The sequence below is a fragment of the Dreissena polymorpha genome, chromosome 3 (assembly GCF_020536995.1).
Source record: "Dreissena polymorpha isolate Duluth1 chromosome 3, UMN_Dpol_1.0, whole genome shotgun sequence".
Classification (NCBI taxonomy): domain Eukaryota; kingdom Metazoa; phylum Mollusca; class Bivalvia; order Myida; family Dreissenidae; genus Dreissena; species Dreissena polymorpha.
The window spans coordinates 109,706,471-109,729,040 of NC_068357.1; the positions used below are offsets into that span (position 1 = coordinate 109,706,471).

At 36.6% G+C, this 22,570-nt stretch overlaps 1 protein-coding gene across 1 annotated transcript in view; it reads right to left on the reverse strand.

Moving 5' to 3' along the window:
* Positions 1 to 22,513, reverse strand: part of LOC127870985 (proton channel OtopLc-like) — a 27,897-nt gene extending 5,384 nt beyond the window's left edge. The window contains exons 1-8 of the mRNA XM_052413596.1: positions 22,492 to 22,513; positions 18,234 to 19,032; positions 7,067 to 7,187; positions 6,131 to 6,303; positions 4,163 to 4,326; positions 3,659 to 3,819; positions 1,632 to 1,773; positions 892 to 1,083 (exon numbers count right to left, since the gene is read on the reverse strand). Of these exons, the coding sequence (XP_052269556.1) occupies positions 892 to 1,083; positions 1,632 to 1,773; positions 3,659 to 3,819; positions 4,163 to 4,326; positions 6,131 to 6,303; positions 7,067 to 7,187; positions 18,234 to 18,898 (1,618 nt within the window). The 5' untranslated portion in view covers positions 18,899 to 19,032; positions 22,492 to 22,513. The remainder of the gene's footprint in view (positions 1 to 891; positions 1,084 to 1,631; positions 1,774 to 3,658; positions 3,820 to 4,162; positions 4,327 to 6,130; positions 6,304 to 7,066; positions 7,188 to 18,233; positions 19,033 to 22,491) is intronic.
* Between the last annotated feature and the right edge of the window lie 57 nt (positions 22,514 to 22,570).

Here is a 22,570-nt window from a genome sequence, read left to right on the forward strand (position 1 = left end):
AATTATGCCGACGGGGCAGAGATTTTAGATAGCCGAACTTTACGCGCGCCACTGCAGCTGGCTCCTATCAGATTTTCGGAGAGATATGGCGGTAAAAGATAGATTTCTTATTTTTTCGTAGCTGTCTAACCCAGGCTTTGACTTAACTTGATCTTTGCAAATGTCCAATGAAATCTTGAGAACATTTCCCGCAAGTTGGACCGAAAGAATACATGGAATTTTCGTATTAGTATTAAGAAGAAATATTTTTTTTAAAGGTATGCAGCGTTGATTTTGGTTGGTGTTGTTGAAAGTTTATCATTGAGATAAAAACATTTATTGACCAAAATCAATATCTTTTTGAAAGATATTTCGTGTGTATGTTCATATCGAATAGGCTAATTAATGTAAGCTCGAGCGGAAAGAAGTACTCATTTGTTCAATAAACATAAATACACACATTAGCGTTGAGCCAACTAATAACGTCTGCGTATTTTGTTGAGTTTTATACAATGTAATAGTAAATGTTTAAAAATGCAAACATGCATTTGTCGTTTTATATTAAACTTAAAATAATGAAGATATTTTTTTCGCCCTCTTGCTTAGATACCTAATTCTACCAACAATCTATGTATAAATTGGCAACATAAATTTCGTTCTTCATTACGTGACGTCACACCTAGCGTCTAGAAAAAAATGCCTTGGCAAACAGCGTAGACCCAGATGAGACGCCGCATCATGCGGCGTCTCATCTGGGTCTGCGCTGTTTGCTTAAAAGAATTTCTGTAAGAAATATTCTAAATATAGAAGTAAATATACTACACATCCCTAATTTTGGAAATAAATTGATCCAATTTAGAAGGATGGGAGAGTCCACTAGGCATAAATGGGTTAACGTGACGTCACACCAACCTTGCGGCACGGAGCTGGTCAAGGACGTGTGGCTGGGCCAGCGCTGTCTGACCTTGACCCCGACGTACTGGTAGAGGCGGTACACGATTCCGGCGCCGATGATGCTGTAGATGACCGTGCAGGGAAACAGGTACGGCGACGCTGACCGTGCCAGGGTGATCTCCTCATAACAAGACTTTAACGGGCCGCCGGCTGTAGCGCGTTGGGAAGAAAAGATACAGACGTACATGTATGTGCAATTGTATACAAATACAAACGCGTGAATGGTCGATTGCTGCAACGAAGTGTTATTGGACCGATAGTCATCGGCTTTATTAATTAATTAATAAATAATTTATTAATATTGCAACAACAAGAAATGAAACTGCGCGTATAAAATTACTAATATAGAAATAGATCTTTTTCGGATCTCAACTAATCGCTATGCAACTAACAAATGTTTAAAGTTAAGCACTTGTGGACGTGACATTTCGCATATATATATTGACACACGATTTGAGGTCACTTTAATTCGAATGGCAATAGACAGCGTCATTTAAGTAATTTTTGTGTGTAAAATGCAAAATAACAACGATTTTAAATAGCATATATATATCTGATACGATTTTTAAATGTTCAATTGAGTGGTATCCTGCCCAAATACTGCTGCATACACGAGTAACGTTATGTCCATAATTGTACAGTGGCGATTTAGGTCACATGAGAACTTAACAACTAAGTATCTAAGAAATGGGACGTACTTTTATTGCGCTTGATGAAGTCCTCTTGTCGGAAGTCCTCGGCTGTTTCCGCGATGACGGTGACGAGCAGCACGCACAGGTTGGTGGCCATGATGTGCATCATACCGAACCGCACTAGGGCCTTCTGCTTGTCTATCACCAGCTGAAACATCGGCACACCATACATGCGTAGCGACACACAAACGGGTTCATTTGAATTGTACCAGAAAGTAATTTGGAAAGTAACATCATCGTACCCACATAACACGTTTAATTATTATAATCTCTAACGTGTTCACTATAACCATCGCATCTACGTGGAACGTACCATCGTTATACATAAGTGCTCAGTATCGCCATCTTTCCACCGTGGGCATTATAATTGTCGTCACTATGTGCCAGCGTGAACATCGTATCCACGTGTTCAGTATCACCATCGTAGCAACGTACTACGTGGTCACTATTACCATCTAACTAAAGTGAAAATTTCAATATTTTACCTAGGTGCTAAGCATCACCATCGTACGTTTGTGTTCATTATTACCATCACAGCTTCGTTTTCAGAATCCCCATTGTCATTACGTGATCAGTATATCTATCATACCTGCGTGCATAGTATCTTCCTCGTACCTAGGTGGAAATTACAACCATCACCCAAACGTACTCAATATCACGATCGTACCTCCGTGCTCAATATCACTATCGTACCAGCGTGCTCAGTATCACAATCGTACTTGCTTACTCAGTATCACTATCGTACTTACGTGCTCAGTATTATCATAGTACTCATGATCTCAGTATCACAATCGTACTTACGTGCTCAGTATCGCTGTCGTACTTACGTGCTCAGTGCCACCATCGTAATTACGTACTCAGTGTAACTATCGTACCCGTGCGCTAAGTATCACCATCGTACTTACGTGATCAGTATCACCGTCGTTCTTATGTGCTTAGTAGCCCAATTGTACTTAAATGCTTAGTATAACCATCGTACTTACGTGCTCAGTATCTCTTTCGTTCTAACGTGCTCAGTTTCACTATCGTATTTACTTGCTCAGTATCTCTTTCGTTCTTACGTGCTCAGTTTCACCATCGTACTTACGTGCTCAGTATCTCTTTCGTTCGTACGTGCTCAGTTTCACCATCGTACTTACGTGCCCAGTATCTCTTTTGTTCTTACGTGCTCAGTTTCACTATCGTACTTACTTGCTATGTATAACTATCGTACTTACGTGCTCAGAATAACCATCGTACTTACATGCTCAGTATAACTTTTGTACTTACATGCTCAGTTTTACCATCGTCCTTACGTGCTTAATATCACCATCGTACATGTACTTACGTGCTCAGTTTTGCTATCGTTCTTACGTGCTCAGTATAAACATTGTACTTACGTGCTCAGTATAACCATCGTTCTTACGTGCTCAGTATACCGGTAACCATCGTATTTACGTGCTCAGATTTGCCATCGTTCTTACATGCTCAGTATAACCATCGTTCTTACGTGCTCAGTATACCGGTAACCATTGTATTTACGTGCTCAGTTTCGCCATCGTTCTTACGTACTCAGTATAAACATTGTACTGACGTGCTCAGTATAACCATCGTTCTTACGTGCTCAGTATACCGGTAACCATCGTACTTACGTGCTCAGTTTCGCCATCGTTCTTACGTGCTCAGTATAAACATTGTACTGACGTGCTCAGTATAACAATCGTTCTTACGTGTTCAGTAAACCGATAACCATCGTACTTAATTGCTCAACATCACCATCGTACTTACGTTCTCAGTTTAAACATTGTACTTACGTGCTCAGTATCATCCTCATACATACATGCACAATTTCTCAATCGTACATCAGTGCTCTGGATAAACATTGGACGTACGTGATCTGTATCATAATTGCAATTGCGTGGAAAATACAACCATCGCGCAAAATATCACCATGTTACGAGTGCTCTTTAAGTTACCTACGTAATAAGTACCTTTATCTATGTAAACGTATCCACCCGTGAAGTACCACCATTGAATTGCTACAAACATTTTACCTTGTGGTTCTTGAAAAGGAAGAAGGTCTGTACGAAGGTGAAGAACAGGTGCATGACGTAGACGAAGATGAAGATATCGCTGTCGCACGTCTTCAGTTCGGGACTCTCGAAGTACGAGGCGATGTGCAGACCGTCCAGGGTCACGCTGCCGAACGCGAACGCTGGGAAACAGAACGACATGTGACGGTTAAAGGATATGGACAAATATACCTCAAAATATCACTTTGCAGTTGCCCGGGGTAACAGAACGACAGGTGGTGGTGAAAGGAAAGGGACAAATATACTTCGAAATATCACTTTGTAGTTTCCCGGTGTATAGAAGAAATATTAGTAAATGACACAATGCAATTGTTAAGTGTGTACATGTGTATTCCTTGTTAACGCTGCTTTAAAATACAAATGTGGCACAGTTGTAAAGATGTTCTGCCTTAAATAATATAAAATTAAGTTCAAATTGTATATACCGCACTTGAAATAATTTCAAGAAAAATCAAGAACACTAACCTAGAGCCCCAAGGCGGAGGTAAAAGTTGATGCCCTCCCCGACATGCGCCACGCCCCCGTTTGCCGGAAGTACCAGCTGACTATGCCGACTGGCCAATGAGATCTCCTCCAAGCCTCGGCCATTCTCGAGTGTGACGTCATCAGCCAGCACCTCGTGCGCCCTACTTGTACCAATGATAAAAAGTGACATTATTGCGATTGTTCTTTTGGTGATTTATTGCTTCGTCTGATCGTTCGTTAATTTGTTTGTATGTTAATAATTTTGCAATTTTCAACAGCATGCCAGATACTATCGTTCTTAGTTCATATGAAGGGAAAATGTACGTTAAGACATGATTTCAGACCCACGCTACTATTGCGCCTTGGCTGAAATTCGAACTACCCGATATCCAGTCCAGCGCTTGAACAATTGAGATAGATGGAATTTTGAAAAACGTGTACAGTACTTTTTTCATCACCGAAAGAGAATATGAGCATATTCCAACAGAGTAAATCTCCTCGTAATATGCAAAGAAAGACACCCCGTTTACAAAGTCTAAACAAATTGCGCTGCATTATTTTTAAGAAGTTATTTGATAGAATATGAATACAACAATTTTGATAGATTACAAACAACTTAAACGTTTCGATACTGCATATCACAAGCGTTAGAAAATAACCGATAAAACATTTATGTAAATGGAAACAAAGTAGAAAATACTCCGATGAAAAATATACAATATTTAAGGTGCTTATTTATATGTAGCACACAATGTGTGGTAACACTTAATTTATTTCCAAAGTATAAAACCATCAAATGGGATAAGAACATAAATACCCCAATCAGGTCAAGGTAACAAGAGGAACAACACATTTTTGCTGTTTTCTCAAAAGCTTTACTGGTAGAATGTTCAAGTGTTTTGTTCACTTTAAGTGCACGTACTGGTTCTGGAAAAGAATCGTTTAAAATAAAACGCGGATGAATTAGGTTGTTTGGATATCTGTTTGACGCGTTATTGGCATGGAGCCAAATATACAGTTCATCTGCAACAAGCATTCCGCTTTGCAAAGCTTTTGAACCGTAAAACCCAGGATTCTAATTTGCCGAGAAAAAGCATGAACTTAGAATGTTGATCGTTTTAACAAAACGTATTTTGCTGTAGTTATGCTCGTAGTATATTCGATGAATTTTGTGAACAAATACTAGTCGGCGAGAAGTATACAATGCAACAGTAATAAAGCACCATAAAGTATACTTATGAAATTCTAATCGCGTATTTCAGCTTTATTATTGTTTAAACACCTCTGTTTTTCTTTCTTGCAATAAAATTATGTAAACAATTTGATTCCGAGCTCAATATTGATATTAATATTAACATTCAGGATTAAATGCACACACAAAATTCCACAATTATCTTATAATTTGTGTTGAATGTATGCGACTACGTAATGGCAACCGTATTTTATTTAATCCATTTATGCCTATCGTCTAGAAAAAAGGCATTGGAAAACAGCGTAGACCCAGATGAGACGCCGCATGATGCGGCGTCTCATCAGGGTCTGCGCTGTTTGCTTAAAGGAATTTCTGTAAGAAATATTCTAAATATAGAAATAAATATACCAGAAATCCCTAAGTTTGGAAATAAATTGATCCAATTTAAAAGGATGGGAGAGTCCACTAAGCATAAAATTAATGGGTTAATGACATGCATAAAAAAATTATAGATCAATATACGCGTATGTTCGATACATATGTTTCTTAACAATTAAGGGCGTTAATTATACAAAGTTTTATAGTAAAAGATGAATAATTTCTATAGAACCATCTTGACGCAACTATAAGACTAAGATGGCAACGTTCGTGATGAGTAAGATGACTAATCTCGTGTTTTTTCTCAAACATGAATAAAATGATCAAAATTCACCATAAAATGGGAAGAGGCAAACATACGTTGTCTAGCAACAGATCGCAACGCGACGCTCGCGTACCTGTGCGGAGTGGGCGTAGCCGACGGCGACTTCTGGATGCTACCGTCGGGTCGGATGGACACCTTGATATTCGTGTCGAAGTAGCTGTTCTTGACTTTGACCCCTCGCAGCAGCCCGAGTTGGAAGTACAGGAGGACAATGAGAGAGCCCGTGTAAAGGTAAACGAGGAAGACCTGAAATGATTAATTGTCACGTGCAATTCAGCTCCACGTGTGTCATATATGTGTATAACATCATAAGTTACAAAATATATACATACTGAATATATTTAAACTGCATCTAACATTGCATTCATCATATGAGCGGCATAGGGATCCTTCCTATCTCACGTCTCCGATTGCGTATTTAGAGTTTATCGTTGAAATGCCAAGGAATTAAAAGACTTCGTGTTATCTGATCGGACATGAAGTACGTGTACATAGCGCAACACTCGCAAGTTATAATAGATATACGATGTGGATTGTTTTACTGAATGAACACAAATCAACAGTATGCAAGGTAAAAGTTGGTAATGAGGTAATAAGCAGATTGACATTGTGTTATGTTCAACTAACACGTTAAGATACGCGTCAAAATAATGACGTAATGCATATACCATCTCCCATTACGTAACCGTTTAAAGATCGATAGTAAATATGTGGGCATTATATTAATCGACTAAATAGGTAATTGAAGATTTTATATGAAAGCAGTAATATCAAATACAATTGTATTCAATATTTATATAATCAATATATGTTATGATGGTATCTTTTTTGTCTTAACATTTATGTTTTCGTCATTTTTATCGCCACTTATTGAATTCGTTTATAATTATTTCTTATCATAATTCTGTGTGTGTAATTAAGTATGTGTGCTTTTAAATAAATTTAACAAACGTTTGGGAGAATTTAACTTTTTGTGTCAAATCCTTATCAGTCTACTGTGCGGTATTACCTCGAGGTAGTACTTGTGCGAGCGTTCCTGGATCGTGAGGCTGGTCGAGGTGGCGAACACGATCCCCAGAACGACCACGATCAGCGCGTACAGGCCGCACAGGAGCTTCACTAGCGAGGACCTACAAACACACAAAAACAATCATGAATAAACGTCACAACCACACAACCACACAATCATGAATTAACCCATTTATACCTAGTGGACTCTCCCATCCTTCTAAATTGGACCAATTTATTTCCAAAATTAGAGATGTCTAGTATATTTATTTCTATATGAATATTTGTTACAGAAATTCCTTTAAGCAAACAGCGCAGACCCTGGTGAGACGCCGCATCATGCGGCGTCTCATCTGGGTCTACGCTGTTTGCCAAGGCTTTTTTTTATAGACGCTAGGCATAAATGGGTTAAAGTTCAGTAATGCAAGGAAAGAGACTAACACTTCTTGCAACAACGAATGAACGTGAAGTCAATAACACAGGGACAAAGTATAACATTTTGACAGCAACCGCGAATTAACGTGCAGCTATTCATGTGAAGCGACTAACAATTAACTTGTAACAACGAAAGCAGCACGAATGAACGGGCAGGTTCTGTTGTACAAAGAAAGAGACTGACATTTTACTGCGACCACACGATCACGAATGAACGACGGGTCAGTAATATACAGAAATATACATGAATATTGACAATACTTAAAAGTGTGGATCTTCTTCCTTCAGTACCTATTTGTATTGAGTGCATATGCGTGTGAGGTTTCTTAGAAATTCTGGAGACCTGCTGGTCCAGGGCCCTTAGATTTACCCAGGAAACCAATGTTTGAATAAAGGCCTTATAAATACAGCAATTTCCGTCCCAGATTATATCTTAATTTTAGTTAGCGCTGAAATTTCTAATGAAAAGATGCTGTTGGCATCGCCTTTTTCTCGTATTATTTTTGGGAACGTTTATATTGTTGCAATTTCGAATCGGCAAGCACGATACATAAGGTAAACAGTTTGATAAAATGTGGAGCATTAAGAATGAAGAATGGTAATACAAATTAGGCAAACAAGGAGAATATTATTGGCATACTGTGAGAAAATTAACGATAGGACAAAAAAGTTTAAATAGGTGCACATAAAAATGTCTCGGTATCCGCCACAGCAATCTATGACTTTGTCACTAAAGCGGAAAAGGTAATCCAGAATCAATAACACGCAACATCTCAGTAATCCTAAACATCATTTTGATCTGCCTATGTAAGAATTATATACTCCAAACAACCTTTTCGACATTTTAAACACTTTATGTCAACCGGAAGTACAACGAGGCACACACTGACTTGAGTTTCTTCAGAACACGACGGCTACATTGGTGTCAGAACAATGAGAACATGCTTGCATGGTCGTACACAGATGGTATATGAAACATATACAGTCTCTATATGTAGGGTAATTACAGCGTCCCTATGGAAGCAATATGATTCTATTATTCTTCTTGTCTCGTATTTATGTAAGGGCAGGTGGAACAAATTATCCTCGAGAATGCACAGAATGGAGACCCCGCTCAACGAACAACACTTGACTGCAGATGCACTTCTAATGACGTCACTCCACTTTCAGATTGCAGATATCCGCTTAACGTTAATAAAAGTCCCCAAATCCTATATCAAAATAAATATATATTAAACAGTACTTTTCCAAATTGCAGCCAGGATAAACACCAGATCAAAGAAAATATAATAAATTGGTTTATTAAAACATCATAATTTTTCACTCGCTCGCGAAAACACCGCACTTAATTGGTTCACTGAACTTCAGCGTCGTCATAACCACTCACATTCATGGCCTAAGTTCTACAGAGTAAAACACACACAGGTCGGTTCGCTAAAGCCCACTGCTTGCTTCGACCCGGGGCTCCCCTGCCACGCGCTGCCGCAGATTCGGTAATTTGTGCAGATTTCGGATTCCTGTGCTGGTTCGTTTGAAGGAAATTAGTATCATTATCATGATTTTCGTTGCCAAGGTTTTCGGTAACAAGCATGATACGGACGACACAGAGTAAACATCATAACATGAAGCTGTGTGATAACTAATGCGAAACAGGGATTCAGTAAGTTAGTAAGTTAGCGTCAGTCGCTCGTATTATTTTTTTTTTGTATTCGCAAGAACAATGCCATTAGGCATGCACTGGATTGTTGATGTTGTTTTTATACAAGTTGTACTCATAAGATTTGTGTTGATTTCCTCGATGCTTTTGACCTGTCAGTATAATGCAATATTTTTTATTTTAAACAATACCCTAGCTACCGGTATTCAATGAATGTAACACAATACATCAGATAGGATAAATATAAATTCACTAATTAAATAACAGACTTTTTTCACGCGCATGTTCATGACTGAATGATGAGGACATGACACTTGGAATTTCGTCTCCTTTAATCTTTTCTGCATATATTAAACTATAAATAAATCAGGTTTTTACATTTTGACATCCTCAGAAAATAATATCGACATTGGGTTTTTGACAAAAGCACAATAATTTAATAAGCGCACCTCAAACATTCATTTTTCAGAGTAGTCCCCAATGAAATATAAAAAAATAGTGCATATACGCATTGGGTACCAGGAAAAAGTTATGGAGTAAATGCTAAATGGCATTCAAACCTGGGAGCAAACACCAAGTCATGGGAAATAGAACTGGCACATATAGATATACAATTATTTAGTTGGATGTAAAAATGGGTGTACGCGGTGAGAACTGAAAACGCTTCGTCGACAATTTGATCGAGTGATACCTTCTCCACAGGCCGAGGCCATATCGTCGGCAACGTGTGATCCGCACTTGTACGAGCACTTAATGTTCAATCAGACACTGCCTCAATGGTCGGCAGTTTTATTGACGTACTTGAAGTATTTTTTTATGATATCTTGTAGGCTACAGACAGGTGAGGTGTTGCATCAATGTACATACACATGCATTTTGTCGACTTTGAGAACTACAATTATTGATAAAAACGCATGTACAAAACATTTTATTTTGGGGCGAATTCGCAACCAAAATAACACACAAGTTAACATTGGAAACTCTAAGTTTTCGAAATAAGCGGATACCATGGGATACTAACTTTCATCAATCTTATGTGCCTACAAAATACTTAAAACTGAATCCATTCACTCAGCAAGTTATGGTGACTGATGTTAAAATATATATAAGATCTGGCACAAGTTGTCATATCATACCATATTTTATTAAACGAGTTCAGAAATTGTGTTAGTAAGCGAGTCTTTGGCGAGCTTACTAACGAATTTCCTGGACGAGTTTAATAAAATATGGTATGAAATGACAAAGAGTGTCAGATCTTTTTGATCACATGCTTTTAAATTAGCAAATTAAATAAATATTACGCAAACATAATGGTAAATCCTGAATGTTGTTTACATTTCGTGGCGTCATTTGACGTTGCAACGTCATTTCAGCAAAATAACAAAATGCGATTGGTCAATCGAACGAAAATAACTTATTTTAAATAAGCCAATGAAAACGCTTAAAAAGTATATTACACGTGTGTAAGATAAAAATATTCGTAATGGTTATATTACATGGGAAACAGGGTATGGCATGTGATAAACATGTCTATCCTACATAGCGTCTTTATGAATGGTGGGGAATGATAATACACATTTTATAGAAATTACGATAATATTCAAATAAACCGGATATTAAAAAAGTTAGGGTAATGCGAAAAGATCTCGATTTTTCATCAAGATGAAACTGATTATCAATTATTTATATTTCCACATTCCGACGTCTTCAAAACGACGTGGTTGCCATGGAAACGTACAGGATATTTACTCATTACAAAGTGGCTCTTGAGCTCGTAAATTATGACTAATTATTCGCAGCTAGCCAAGGGTACTTAATGTTAGGCTCTTAATATTTTCTGCTGAAATCTCGGAGCCGTATTTAAGCATCATTTCACGAATAGGCGGTACAGGTCTTAACGATGAATTGCCACACACTTAGTTTAAATTACGTTTCGATCATTAGGTAAAGAACATTGAGATATCGATTTTACGAGAATAACGTTATCGGTGGTTATGACAATTACGAATAATTAAATGTTTAATAGAGGACCGCAACAGTAACATCAAAATCAAGCTATGTCAATACTTTCAAAGCAAGAAATAGATTTACAGCTTATTGTGAATTTGAATGTTATATGTAAACATTTAGTTAGCTTTTAGTTGATTCTTAACGAAAATAAATACACGAACACGATATAGCAAAAGTGAGATATCTTACAAAATCTTACAAAACGTAACAGAGAAGGGAATCACCTGACAAACAAGATGGCGACGTCCATGACGAGGCAGGTATTTTTCGTCGTTTTATACCCTGTATTACTTGTATTATTATTTTTTATTCCGCTCACTTTCCAGCCATATTAGGAAGAAAGTTACTGGCTTTCATTTCAAAGTAATATTCGCTCTATACTAGTATATTGACTTTACTCGGTGCGAAATTTCTTAGCGGGATGACCTAATTAGGGCTCCAATAAGAAAATTTGCGGGGAGTAAAGTCGAGATATACAGCGAATTTAACATGTCTGTGTTTTGCTGTAATATTTTGTCGATCGAATACTCGGTTCTAAAACGCCATATCATTGGCCAACACAATGAGAACAACCAACCAGATGACGCGTTATAAAATTAAAATGGTGTACATGTGTAGATGAAACACCGAGTGACATAGCGAGAAAGTCAAATTTAATTGAATTTTAAAGTTATTAGCCGAGCAGGAGATCGGTTAGTTGTGTAATCACGTTGCTTTTACTGTCTTTTAACGAATCCAGTTGGATTTTGTCGGCAATTGCATGGGAACATGTGTGTTTTCGATGAAAAAGGTCACGTCCAGTGTTCCACAATCGAGGGTTATTTTTTAAAACTGTGTATTTTTGTCAATATTCGTTGTTGAAAAGTCAAACCATACACAATAGGTGTACATTTAACAATCTGGAACCCCTGGGGTAAGCTCGGGGGGGGGAGGGGTAGGGTCCCGGGGGGGGGGGGGGGTAAATTTATGATACTGCTGCCTGTGGTGTACATAATTGCATAACGAAACAGCATGTATGTTAATTACTTTGATCAAATGGTCATAATCTTGCATGCACTTCGCAAAATATATTTATTATTTTCAACAGGATATTTCTACATGTTTTAGTTCTGAACATTTAATGAAGCACTTCACGTTTTCGAAAAAAATGCCGCTCGTGATGAGATTTGGGGCAGGGGGTCCCAGGGGAAATCACACGTTTCGACATATTCAACCGAAAGCGTATCACACCAGCTGCTTATCTATTTGCCAATGTGCAGTTACGTGAAAGTGATATGAATGCATATCAAAGACTTCTGTTTTTTTTTCTGGCACTATATATTATATTGGCTGCATTCATGTTACGTTATCACACGTATACAACAAATTTCTGTACCCCACGAGTTTTGTTGTCAGAGGTAGCAATCTTTTTTGTCGGTTGTCGATCTATGATTTTTATTTCGGCAGTTTTAAACTATGGTTTTTCGCGAACAGAAAATTCAAACTTCGATAGAACGATTTACATCGCGATGACACAAGTAAAACATCTTGGAAAGCGTCCACGGCATTGACAACAATAAGGTATTGCTTAAATAAATTAAAGATTGTGTGATGGTTCAAACACAAAAATGAAGTTATGGTTAAAGAGATAGATATAATTTGGTTAAAGCGGGTATATACGATCTTGTCAAATATTTATTGATTAATATAAAATGTGTAAAAAACTTATTATACATATATTGCAATATAAACTAAAATAAAAGTTAAGAAGAACATGTGTCGAAAAATGCTAAATAAGCCAGATATTTAATTCTGAAATCGAAAAAGGCTGTACAGCCGAATTCACCAGCATGTATATCATGCATGTACGATGTGAATCTAAATTTAGTTTAACGGTTCATTTGAAATTCCTGCAGCGATATCGATTCATACGACACATGAACACTTACTAAAAAGACGAATGCATCGGTTATTGTAGGAAAATAATTACGAATTATCTTCGTCACAATCGGCTCGGGGCGCTAATTTGTATTTGCTGTATTTTATAAAATTCGCCTTAAATGTTTCATTTTTCTTGCATATTGTGTGTTATTATAACATATTTGTATCAATATTTTACAATTCAGCACATATAAAAATCGTATATACCCGCTTTAAATAGATATGGCTATAGACCAAATAATCTATCTTAAAGCGGGTATATACGATCTTGTCAAATATTTATTGATTAATATAAAATGTGTAAAAAACTTGTTATACATATATTGCAATATAAACTAAAATAAAAGTTAAGAAGAACATGTGTCGAAAAATGCTAAATAAGCCAGATATTTAATTCTGAAATCGAAAAAGGCTGTACAGCCGAATTCACCAGCATGTATATCATGCATGTACGATGTGAATCTAAATTTAGTTTAACGGTTCATTTGAAATTCCTGCAGCGATATCGATTCATACGACACATGAACACTTACTAAAAAGACGAATGCATCGGTTATTGTAGGAAAATAATTACGAATTATCTTCGTCACAATCGGCTCGGGGCGCTAATTTGTATTTGCTGTATTTTATAAAATTCGCCTTAAATGTTTCATTTTTCTTGCATATTGTGTGTTATTATAACATATTTGTATCAATATTTTACAATTCAGCACATATAAAAATCGTATATACCCGCTTTAACATTATATTATTTTACATTAAATAACAACGCTCATGCAGCACGGCGGTGTTTAAAACATTATACTAATATACTGTTAATGGCTGTCATGTTTTCTATATTTGTTTCATTGAGCGTGTTGCAGTGGATGCATACGACAGTACTTGAAATTTAGTTTAAACCTATTTATTTTAGCTCGATTGCATCGAAAGCCTCGGGCTTATAGCAACGCTCTCGAGTCCGTTTCCTGGGCCTATAACCAGTTATTGGTGTCTTTGAGGGAAGATGTAAAGAACGCACACTGGGATCGAACCCGTGACCTCCCGATCGCTAGATGGACACCTTATCCATTACGGCACGGCGAACTTGAAATATAAAGTCAATATCTCCCTTCCAACACGACAGTAAATACATATGTCGTATCCTAAATTGTGTACAACGATCAACGCAGTCACTCGTACTTTTTATTTTATAAGGCCGGTGATGCTTTTTCTGTCTTTCACATTTATCTCATTTATACTCCAGTTAATTAACTATTTCATTAACAGTTGTTGCAAGATCGTTACAGTATACTAAATACTTTTGGTGTTCAATGCTTTACCCTCTAAAAATGGAACGTCATTTATTTGAAGACACAATTCTCTCAGACTCTGTATGGGCTTTATTTTTGAATATTTCTGTGTGCATGTGGTAGGGAAAACATTTTTGTATACTACAGATTCAGTGTTTTGCTTTTAGGTTGGAGACTACATAAGACTTTTTTAAGGGCAGCGGGGGCCCTAGGAATGGCAGGGCGGAGGTTCGGAAGGGCAGGGCGGAGGTTCGGGAGGGCAGGGCGGTGCGCCCTTCAATTTAGGCCTAGCTGGAGCACTGTCTCTGTATGTGCTTTATTTTTGAATATTTATGTGTGCATTTGGTAGGGAAAACATTGTTGTATACTACAAATTCAGTGTTTTGCTTTTAGGTTGGAGAGTACATAAGACTTGGACAGATGGCGGGAAACTCTCATCAACTGGAGAGAAGCCGGTAAAAAGATGGTCTTAAACAGTGACCATTGATTCGCGTCAAGTCCTTTCTATCACACTACATGACCTATCTTTTTTATTTTTAAAATCAATTCGGCTTGGAATGCTCTTTAAGAAAAGGTATGTTTATGTGGATGTCTATGCGAAACACGTTGACTTTTTTCTTGTTAAAGTTATTGCTTTCGCATTGAATTTGTTAAGGAAATCTTTTAGTATATTGTGACCTATAACAGGCAACCTTTACAAACACATGTATAAGTATGTCCCTGTTTATAATCGGTCAGTAATAAGAACTTAAATCACGATTATGATACGGTGGATATACACAAGTGGCAAGACATAGACACATAACTGTTCAGCGCTCAATACATAAAGATGGTGCGAAAATAGTGTGAATTCTATAGCAAAAATTATTTCAATTGAAACGCTAATTACTATATTAAACTACGCAGTTTTCAAGTTGGGGCATATTGAGGTGCTACAATGACTTCTCGTTTAAGAACGATGATTTTGCTCTTTGATGATCAAACGAGCTACTATCGCCATACCATGTATATAACATAAAGCCCGCCCATGATGATTGCATTCGGAGAGTATTCAGTTGCTTAAGGTAGCCAGTAGTGCGTTCAGTTACAGCGAACGTTCGCCAATGATCGTTCGTTTCCGATTCGGTCTTATTGAACGATAAGTTCGGCGCGAACGTTTCAAGATGGCGGCTCCCAAAAAATTGATTGCGATTTTGATGGCGTAATAACACAGAAAGTACTTAACAAACAGATATTTCAAAAATAATAAGACCTATAATAATTTGATTTTAATTATAAGTGGTGTGGATGCGATAGTGTTATTTTTTCATTAGCGATCGAAATTAAGTGTAAGAGTTGCATTGAATCAGTTATAAAACGAAGCCCTTAAATAGCGCACTACATTACAATCTTCAAATGTAGTTGTATTTTTTTTACATTGAATGAATTTTCGTTTCGTTTACATTTAATGAAAATATTAATAAATTTTAGCTTTCAAATGGAAAAAAAAACACCTGCATATTTTGCGAATTGAACTGTCTTTGAATGTACACGTATATTGAAAACTCTTTTGTAGTGATAATGAGCGATACAAATCTGGCATTGTATTATACCATAAATCTATACATTTATTTTACCCAAGTATTTTATATCCATATTATGATCAAACGCGATTGCTTGTTTTCACGATGATGTTTCGAACACTGCAGTAACGCACGATCTTTACACGTTATTATATCGGTTTACATTTGCAGGTACCCGTTTAATACCATAATTGTGTAGCAGTAAATTTGTACAATATTTTAAATGTATTGTCATTATAAAACACTTAAGTGTTATGTTTAAACTGGCTAATATACTGGCTATATACTTTATAGTTCCTGTTAATCCATTTCGGACAAATTTACGCCTATTTTTTAAATATATTCAAATATATTATTAAAGCAACTGTTAAGTTTTTGGCTTATTATGCCAAGAGATGACACGGAGGTATCATAAATTGTGCTTAATGACCAGACACATGTGGTTAATGACCACATACTGAGTCATACAAATATAGGTCCCTGGGTTTATGACACCATGTTTTCTTAGTAATTGTCTGGACAGTATCCGATCATATCGAGATAATCGGTTTGTGATGAACAAAGGGGCAATTAAACAATGGGTGGTTAAAAATGCTGAAATAAGGAGTGTCAAAATTGGTGTAAACAATTAAATAAAAACATTTACATGTTTCAAGAGGATTAAGTTAATCTGCAACAAGGTAAGTTTTTACGGACATATAGGTTCAAATAGTTTCTTTATGTTATGTTATGAATCAATCATTTTGTGGTTTGTTTTCGTCCTTATTTGTGTTCATTCATTGGATTCTATTTAATCTGAAAGAATTTCAATTTCTGAGTATTTTGTTGTTCTTAAAAAGGGTCCCGAATATGATTGAAACCTATTCACGATGCGGATCATCAAACGCAAACAATAGCAGAATGACCGCAGTGTTGACGGCCAAAATTTGAGGATGCGCAAACGTGGCGTCATTATCGGAATCCCCAAAACCTCCTATACACTTTGTTTATTGTTCAATTTATTTTATGTACTACAAAAAAGGAAAACATATCGAAGTTACACTGAACAAATACAACATATTTATTTGTCCGCCATCTTGGTTTCGCTTGCGAACTATAGCGAACTACCTCCCGAGAGGGTTCGCTTCGGTTCGCGAACGTTCGCGGCGAACCGAGCGTTCAATAGCGAACGTTCGCGACCGTTCGCGAACTATAGCGAACGATCGCTGTAACTGAACGCACTACCGAACTCCAAACTCCAAAATCAATGATGTTACTGGAATACTCATAAATAAATATGCTCATGATGTTACGCCAATCTCAATATATAGTTCTGTATCAGTATGTTAGATAAAATCACGTATGGGGGATTCTGTTCTAAGCTTTCATCAGAACAGTTGCCCCAGTTGCGATTTTTACGATCAGTTCAGATGATAACACCTTAGCAATTAAAACATATTTGAAGTTCATGTACGTAATGCATACGTTCACGTGGCATTTTTGTTATTTTTTGTTTACAAAATTAAAATGAAATAAAAATATTTTTAAAATTGCGTGTAATGTATTCCATTATTTATTTTATAACATTTGCTGTACTGCTTAAAAAAGAGTTATGAAACAATTGTATTTTCTGCAAAAATAATGACAAATTTATATAACATGAGTGTCTTAATTGTCATAAAACGCTCACCTGATTTAAAGTTACTACAAATTATCTTTGACTTTATCCAGATGCAAACATGGTCTTGATAATGTCAAGATAAACATTCTGACCGTGTCTCATCAAGATTGAGTAATAAATGAGGCTTAGATAATGGCCACGATGTTTTTTTTTTCTCAGATTTGACCTGGTGACCTCGTTTTTGGATAATAAAGTTTCTGACAAGTGTAATCAAAATTGTGTCATAAATTAGTGGTAGCAATCTTTCTCTTAATACTTGACCCGATGGCCTGTTTGTGGGGACGCACGTGACCCCGATTCCAACTTAGCCTAAATATATTATCGTTAAGATAAACACCTTAAATCGATTTCATCAAGTTTGAGTCATATAATAAATGTGTCTTTAAAGGGGCCTTTTCACGTTTGGGTAAATTGACAAAGTTGAAAAAAAATCTGTAAACGGTCTTCGATTGACCCTTTAGCAACATAAAATATATCATTATTTTAACGTTAACATCAGAAAACAGCTTTAGACTGTATGCGAAATTATGGTATGCATTTTGCTGGGTTCACACTTCACTCTACATTTCACTGAATTTATATAAGATAAGTATGGTTTTAGAGCAATAAGACCATGCTTAAAAAGCAAAACTTACTTGTAAACGGCTGGTATGGTCCAGTTAAGGTGGATTCGTTTTGATGATTGATCCAATGGTAGTGATGATTCTTTGGGAGGTTTCTCTTCCTTTGTTTTCTCCTTCTTTTCTTTCTTCTCTTTTTTGACTTTCTTTTCTTTCTTCTCTTTTTTCTCTTTCTTTGGGGTAGAATAATTTATATTGTGAATCTCTGATTCAATGAACACACTATCCTCCTGTGACGGTGTTGATTCTTTCGCGTGCTGTAGTTTTTCAGGTTCATAATCATCGTTCATAAGTATTTTAGTGTCATCATCCTCGTTTTTCCCGTTGCTTGGCGATGGAGGGGGTACATTTAGGCCACTGTCGCGTTCCGGTTTCGCCAACGGCGCTTCCTGTTCACTACCCTGATGATTGTTCACATCGTCCTTAACATCATGCGAATCGTCTATTTCCTGTTCAACGTCTGCACGGTCATCCTCATAATTGCCCGGCGGTTCTTGCACCATCTCTTCTGTTTGAACGTCATTATTCTGATCAGCATCACCCAACGGCGTGTCAGCCTCCTTCTCCGCTTCCGCATCACGGTCATCTACGCCGTCCACGGCAGAGCCGTCGTTATTTGCATCGTCGGCACCGTCTAGCGTTTCCAAGGCGTCCTCAGCCGTCTCAAGCTCTCGCTCCATGTTGTCAAGCAGAATCTGGCTCGGCTCGTCGAAGAAGGAGCTTGTGTCGTCTGCAATGTCCCGCTGCGGCTCGTTCACTATGTAGGATCCGGAGCGCAGAACGGACGGGCAGCTCACCTGGGACCCAATTGTTGCTACTGAAAAAACAATGCGTTGCGATCACGATAGTGATTATTTGTCATGATTAACTTATGTTTACCGTATATAGAATTGTCATATGACAACAACATGAAATGAACAACCATTTAACACATGTTAGGATAAGATATTTATCTGCTTCAGAAAATTATAAATTTAAATTAACTCATCAAAAAGGTATGCTACCAATTCGCTTAGTCGCAGCATTAGATAAAACAAATCAAACAGCTACATTGAACCTCCTACAATTTAACTATTTTATTCCTTTTGAATACCGGTATATATCATGGGACCTTGTCAATAAACCTTCGAAAGTTATATCTGGATCGTGAACCAGTTGCTGTCGTGTACGCTTGAGACTTTTCTTATGCAGCATTTTTCAAATTTAAATATCTTAGTTGTGGGTTAAGGTATTGAGTCCAACTTTTAATGTGATCATTTAACTACATTCTAAGCAAGTTCACGTTAAAATCATTCATCCGTGACGATTGAACGCTTAAGCACGTAGGTTATTGAAAATTTCTTTTTTTTTTGCACGCGAAAAAGGTGACACGCAATATTATTTTAATTTTGTTTTAATTTAATCATTTTGGGTGGGTTCTTTTACCAGTAAATGATTTTTTTAATTGTTTGGCTCATAATAATATTCAGAAACGCAACCGCACATTTTGGCAAATTGCAGGCTACCTACCCAACGTTCTGAAGCGTCCGATCGGCACGGATGAATGATTTTATCGTTAGCCTGCATCGAATATAGTCAAATGATCAAATCTACAATTTTAAATGAAAATCTTTAGTTATAAGTGAGATCTCCAAGTTTGAAAAAGGTTGCGTTAGATAAGTCTCCTATACCTTGCAGGTAATCTGCAATTTGCCTAAATGCGCGGTTGTGCTCTTAAATATTCATTTTTTTAAAACTAGTTTCACTATTTCCACGTGCAAAACAATGAAACTATACATACCCCTCTAAAAGCGCCCGATCGTCACGGATGAACGATTTTTGTGATCTCGCTCAGAATGTATTCAAATGATCACATTTACAATTTAAATCAAAATCTAAACTAACAAATGACAAGTTTAAAAAGTGTTTCGTCAAAAAAGTCTCCAAATAATAATAATGTTAAGATGCAGCATCCCAACTCATTTACTAGAGCTTATTAAAACGGTCTACAGAACAGTTAAACATTATTCTATGAATGTACGTTTTGCTATAAAATTTAGAGTTACTCTGTACAGAGTTACAGACACAAATGGTGTAAAACTGATGGAGCAGTATCTACATCTTAACTTTGATGGGTAAGAAGTCGGCTTTCGCAAAATACATGTACATGTATACTGTCAGCTTATACTAGTAAATGCGACAGGAAGCGGGTTGCGTTATTCTATGAAGTGGGTGTAATTTGAAATGCAAAACTATCTTTTATTGCGAACGTTGAATACCCAAAACATAACATACAGGTAGTCATATTTTGTTTAAAGCAGTTGACTTATGTTTCTGTCAAAAACATGATGCACTGTACCGTTTTATTTTCAAAAACTGAAATAACATTTTAGTAAATGAACATATTGCGGTAGAGATTAAAAAACCCCATGAAACAACAATTTTTCAAAGCTTGGAAACACTAATGGACCCATTGCCCAACCCGTAAAGAATCCCCGCCGCTCGATGTTTATCTAGCCGGGATTTAATGATAAACTCGCGCTTGGATATTCATACCTGGTCGGTCACTTCTAAGAATGCAAATAATCCAAACCAGATCTTTATGTTAAATTCCGATCGTTAATCAAGCATCACAGCAATCGAGTCTCATTGTTAATCTCCATTGATCTACGTACGTTTGCAAGAAAAGTATAAATACGAAGAAAGTTCAGCACGTTGAATTGCTTGGATACGCAATCGTACTGTCTTGAGTGTGTTTTTTTTTCAAAAGAAGCATCCAGAATGTAGAACCGGTAATAAGAACTATCCCATCGATTAAATGTTGAGATTTGAGAAAATTTCATGCGAGCGGAAATATACTGTCGATAAGATAAGAGCTGACGGCTATGCCAACTGATAAACCTCAATTAAATACCGAGATTACAAGCCCTCGTGCTGGATCCAGGGGAGCCAAAACAGTAACCCAGGGGCCCTACCGTAAACCAGCTGCCGAAAAAAGAACATACTCTTTCTAGAACAAAGAAACACTAATCGATATAAACACCATGCCAATGCACCACTTCTTGCAGATATCACATATAGGTATAATAAAAATAATTGCTGCTAACTGTATATTTGCTATTGTCAACGTTTTGACCTGTTCATTGTTTTTAGATGACGAAGATAGCTATTCATTTCACTATAAAGGCCAAAGTGCCCATTAATATTGAGAGAAGATCTCAAATCTCCAAAATAGTTGCCATGCACTTTTTTTCGTTTTTATTTTAACTGACATTCAAAGAAATAATATTTACTAAACCATGCAAGTTCGTTTGTTGTCAATATTACCACGGCTTCCACACAAATGGCATTGGTGACAACCTTTTGCTCGAGAACACAAGCTGACATGAACAACCAACGGGTCTAACAAAAGTATCAGATATTTAGTGTTGGTGTATTATATTTTTGTTGTATCTGTTTGATCTCACTATTTAAACCCTATTTATGGCGTAGTATTTGTTCGTTTTCAGGATTCATTTCCAAACAATAAGGAACAAAGGTCGAGACGTGTGTATATTTTCTGATAGTAAACTGTCAATTTGAAAATTTTAAATCTTTTAAATTACATACACTGTGTAAATACTCTTACATAGTTCGGTGGGAATGCTATGCAAAACATCACATTTTCCATGCAAATAAAATAAACAATTAAATTATTTAATAATATTAACAATAAATAAATGATAAGCTAGTAAAATATTAATAAAATGTTCTATACGTTGGTTATAACTAAGTATATCGTTAAAACTATTGAAAACAAAACATACATTGCACGTCGCAATATAATGGGTCCTGAAAAAAAAAACGAACACTGCGTTTCATACGTTTATCTTTATTGGAGACGGCTAAATTTTAAGAAACCTAACAAGTGAAAAGTAAAACTGTCATATGTTATTTAGTTATGTTTAGGTGCATCATTAGCGGGCTGTTGATCACAGGATATCAAAACCGATAGCATATTATTTGTGCATCACTCGCGATTAATCGGGTAAAACGATTATGAAAATGATTAAAAACCGTCTACCGGTATATCGTATCTTTGACTTATACAATCGACATAAACAGTGCATTCATGCTCTATTAACTATCTCGTTTGCATGATTGTATAGGCCGCTTACCGATAAATTGAAAATATAAAACGAACAGAATCAATAATCAAGTATAACCAATGTAAGCCTAGCAACATGCATTTATTCAACAATCACATCGAGTAATCTTTATTAACCATTTAAGCAAGAACTTAATTTTAACTTACACGTGCTGTTTAGCTCCCGTTCTATCGCAGCTCACAACTGATAAGCCACTTGGCTTTGCACCGACAGTAGCTGCTGAAC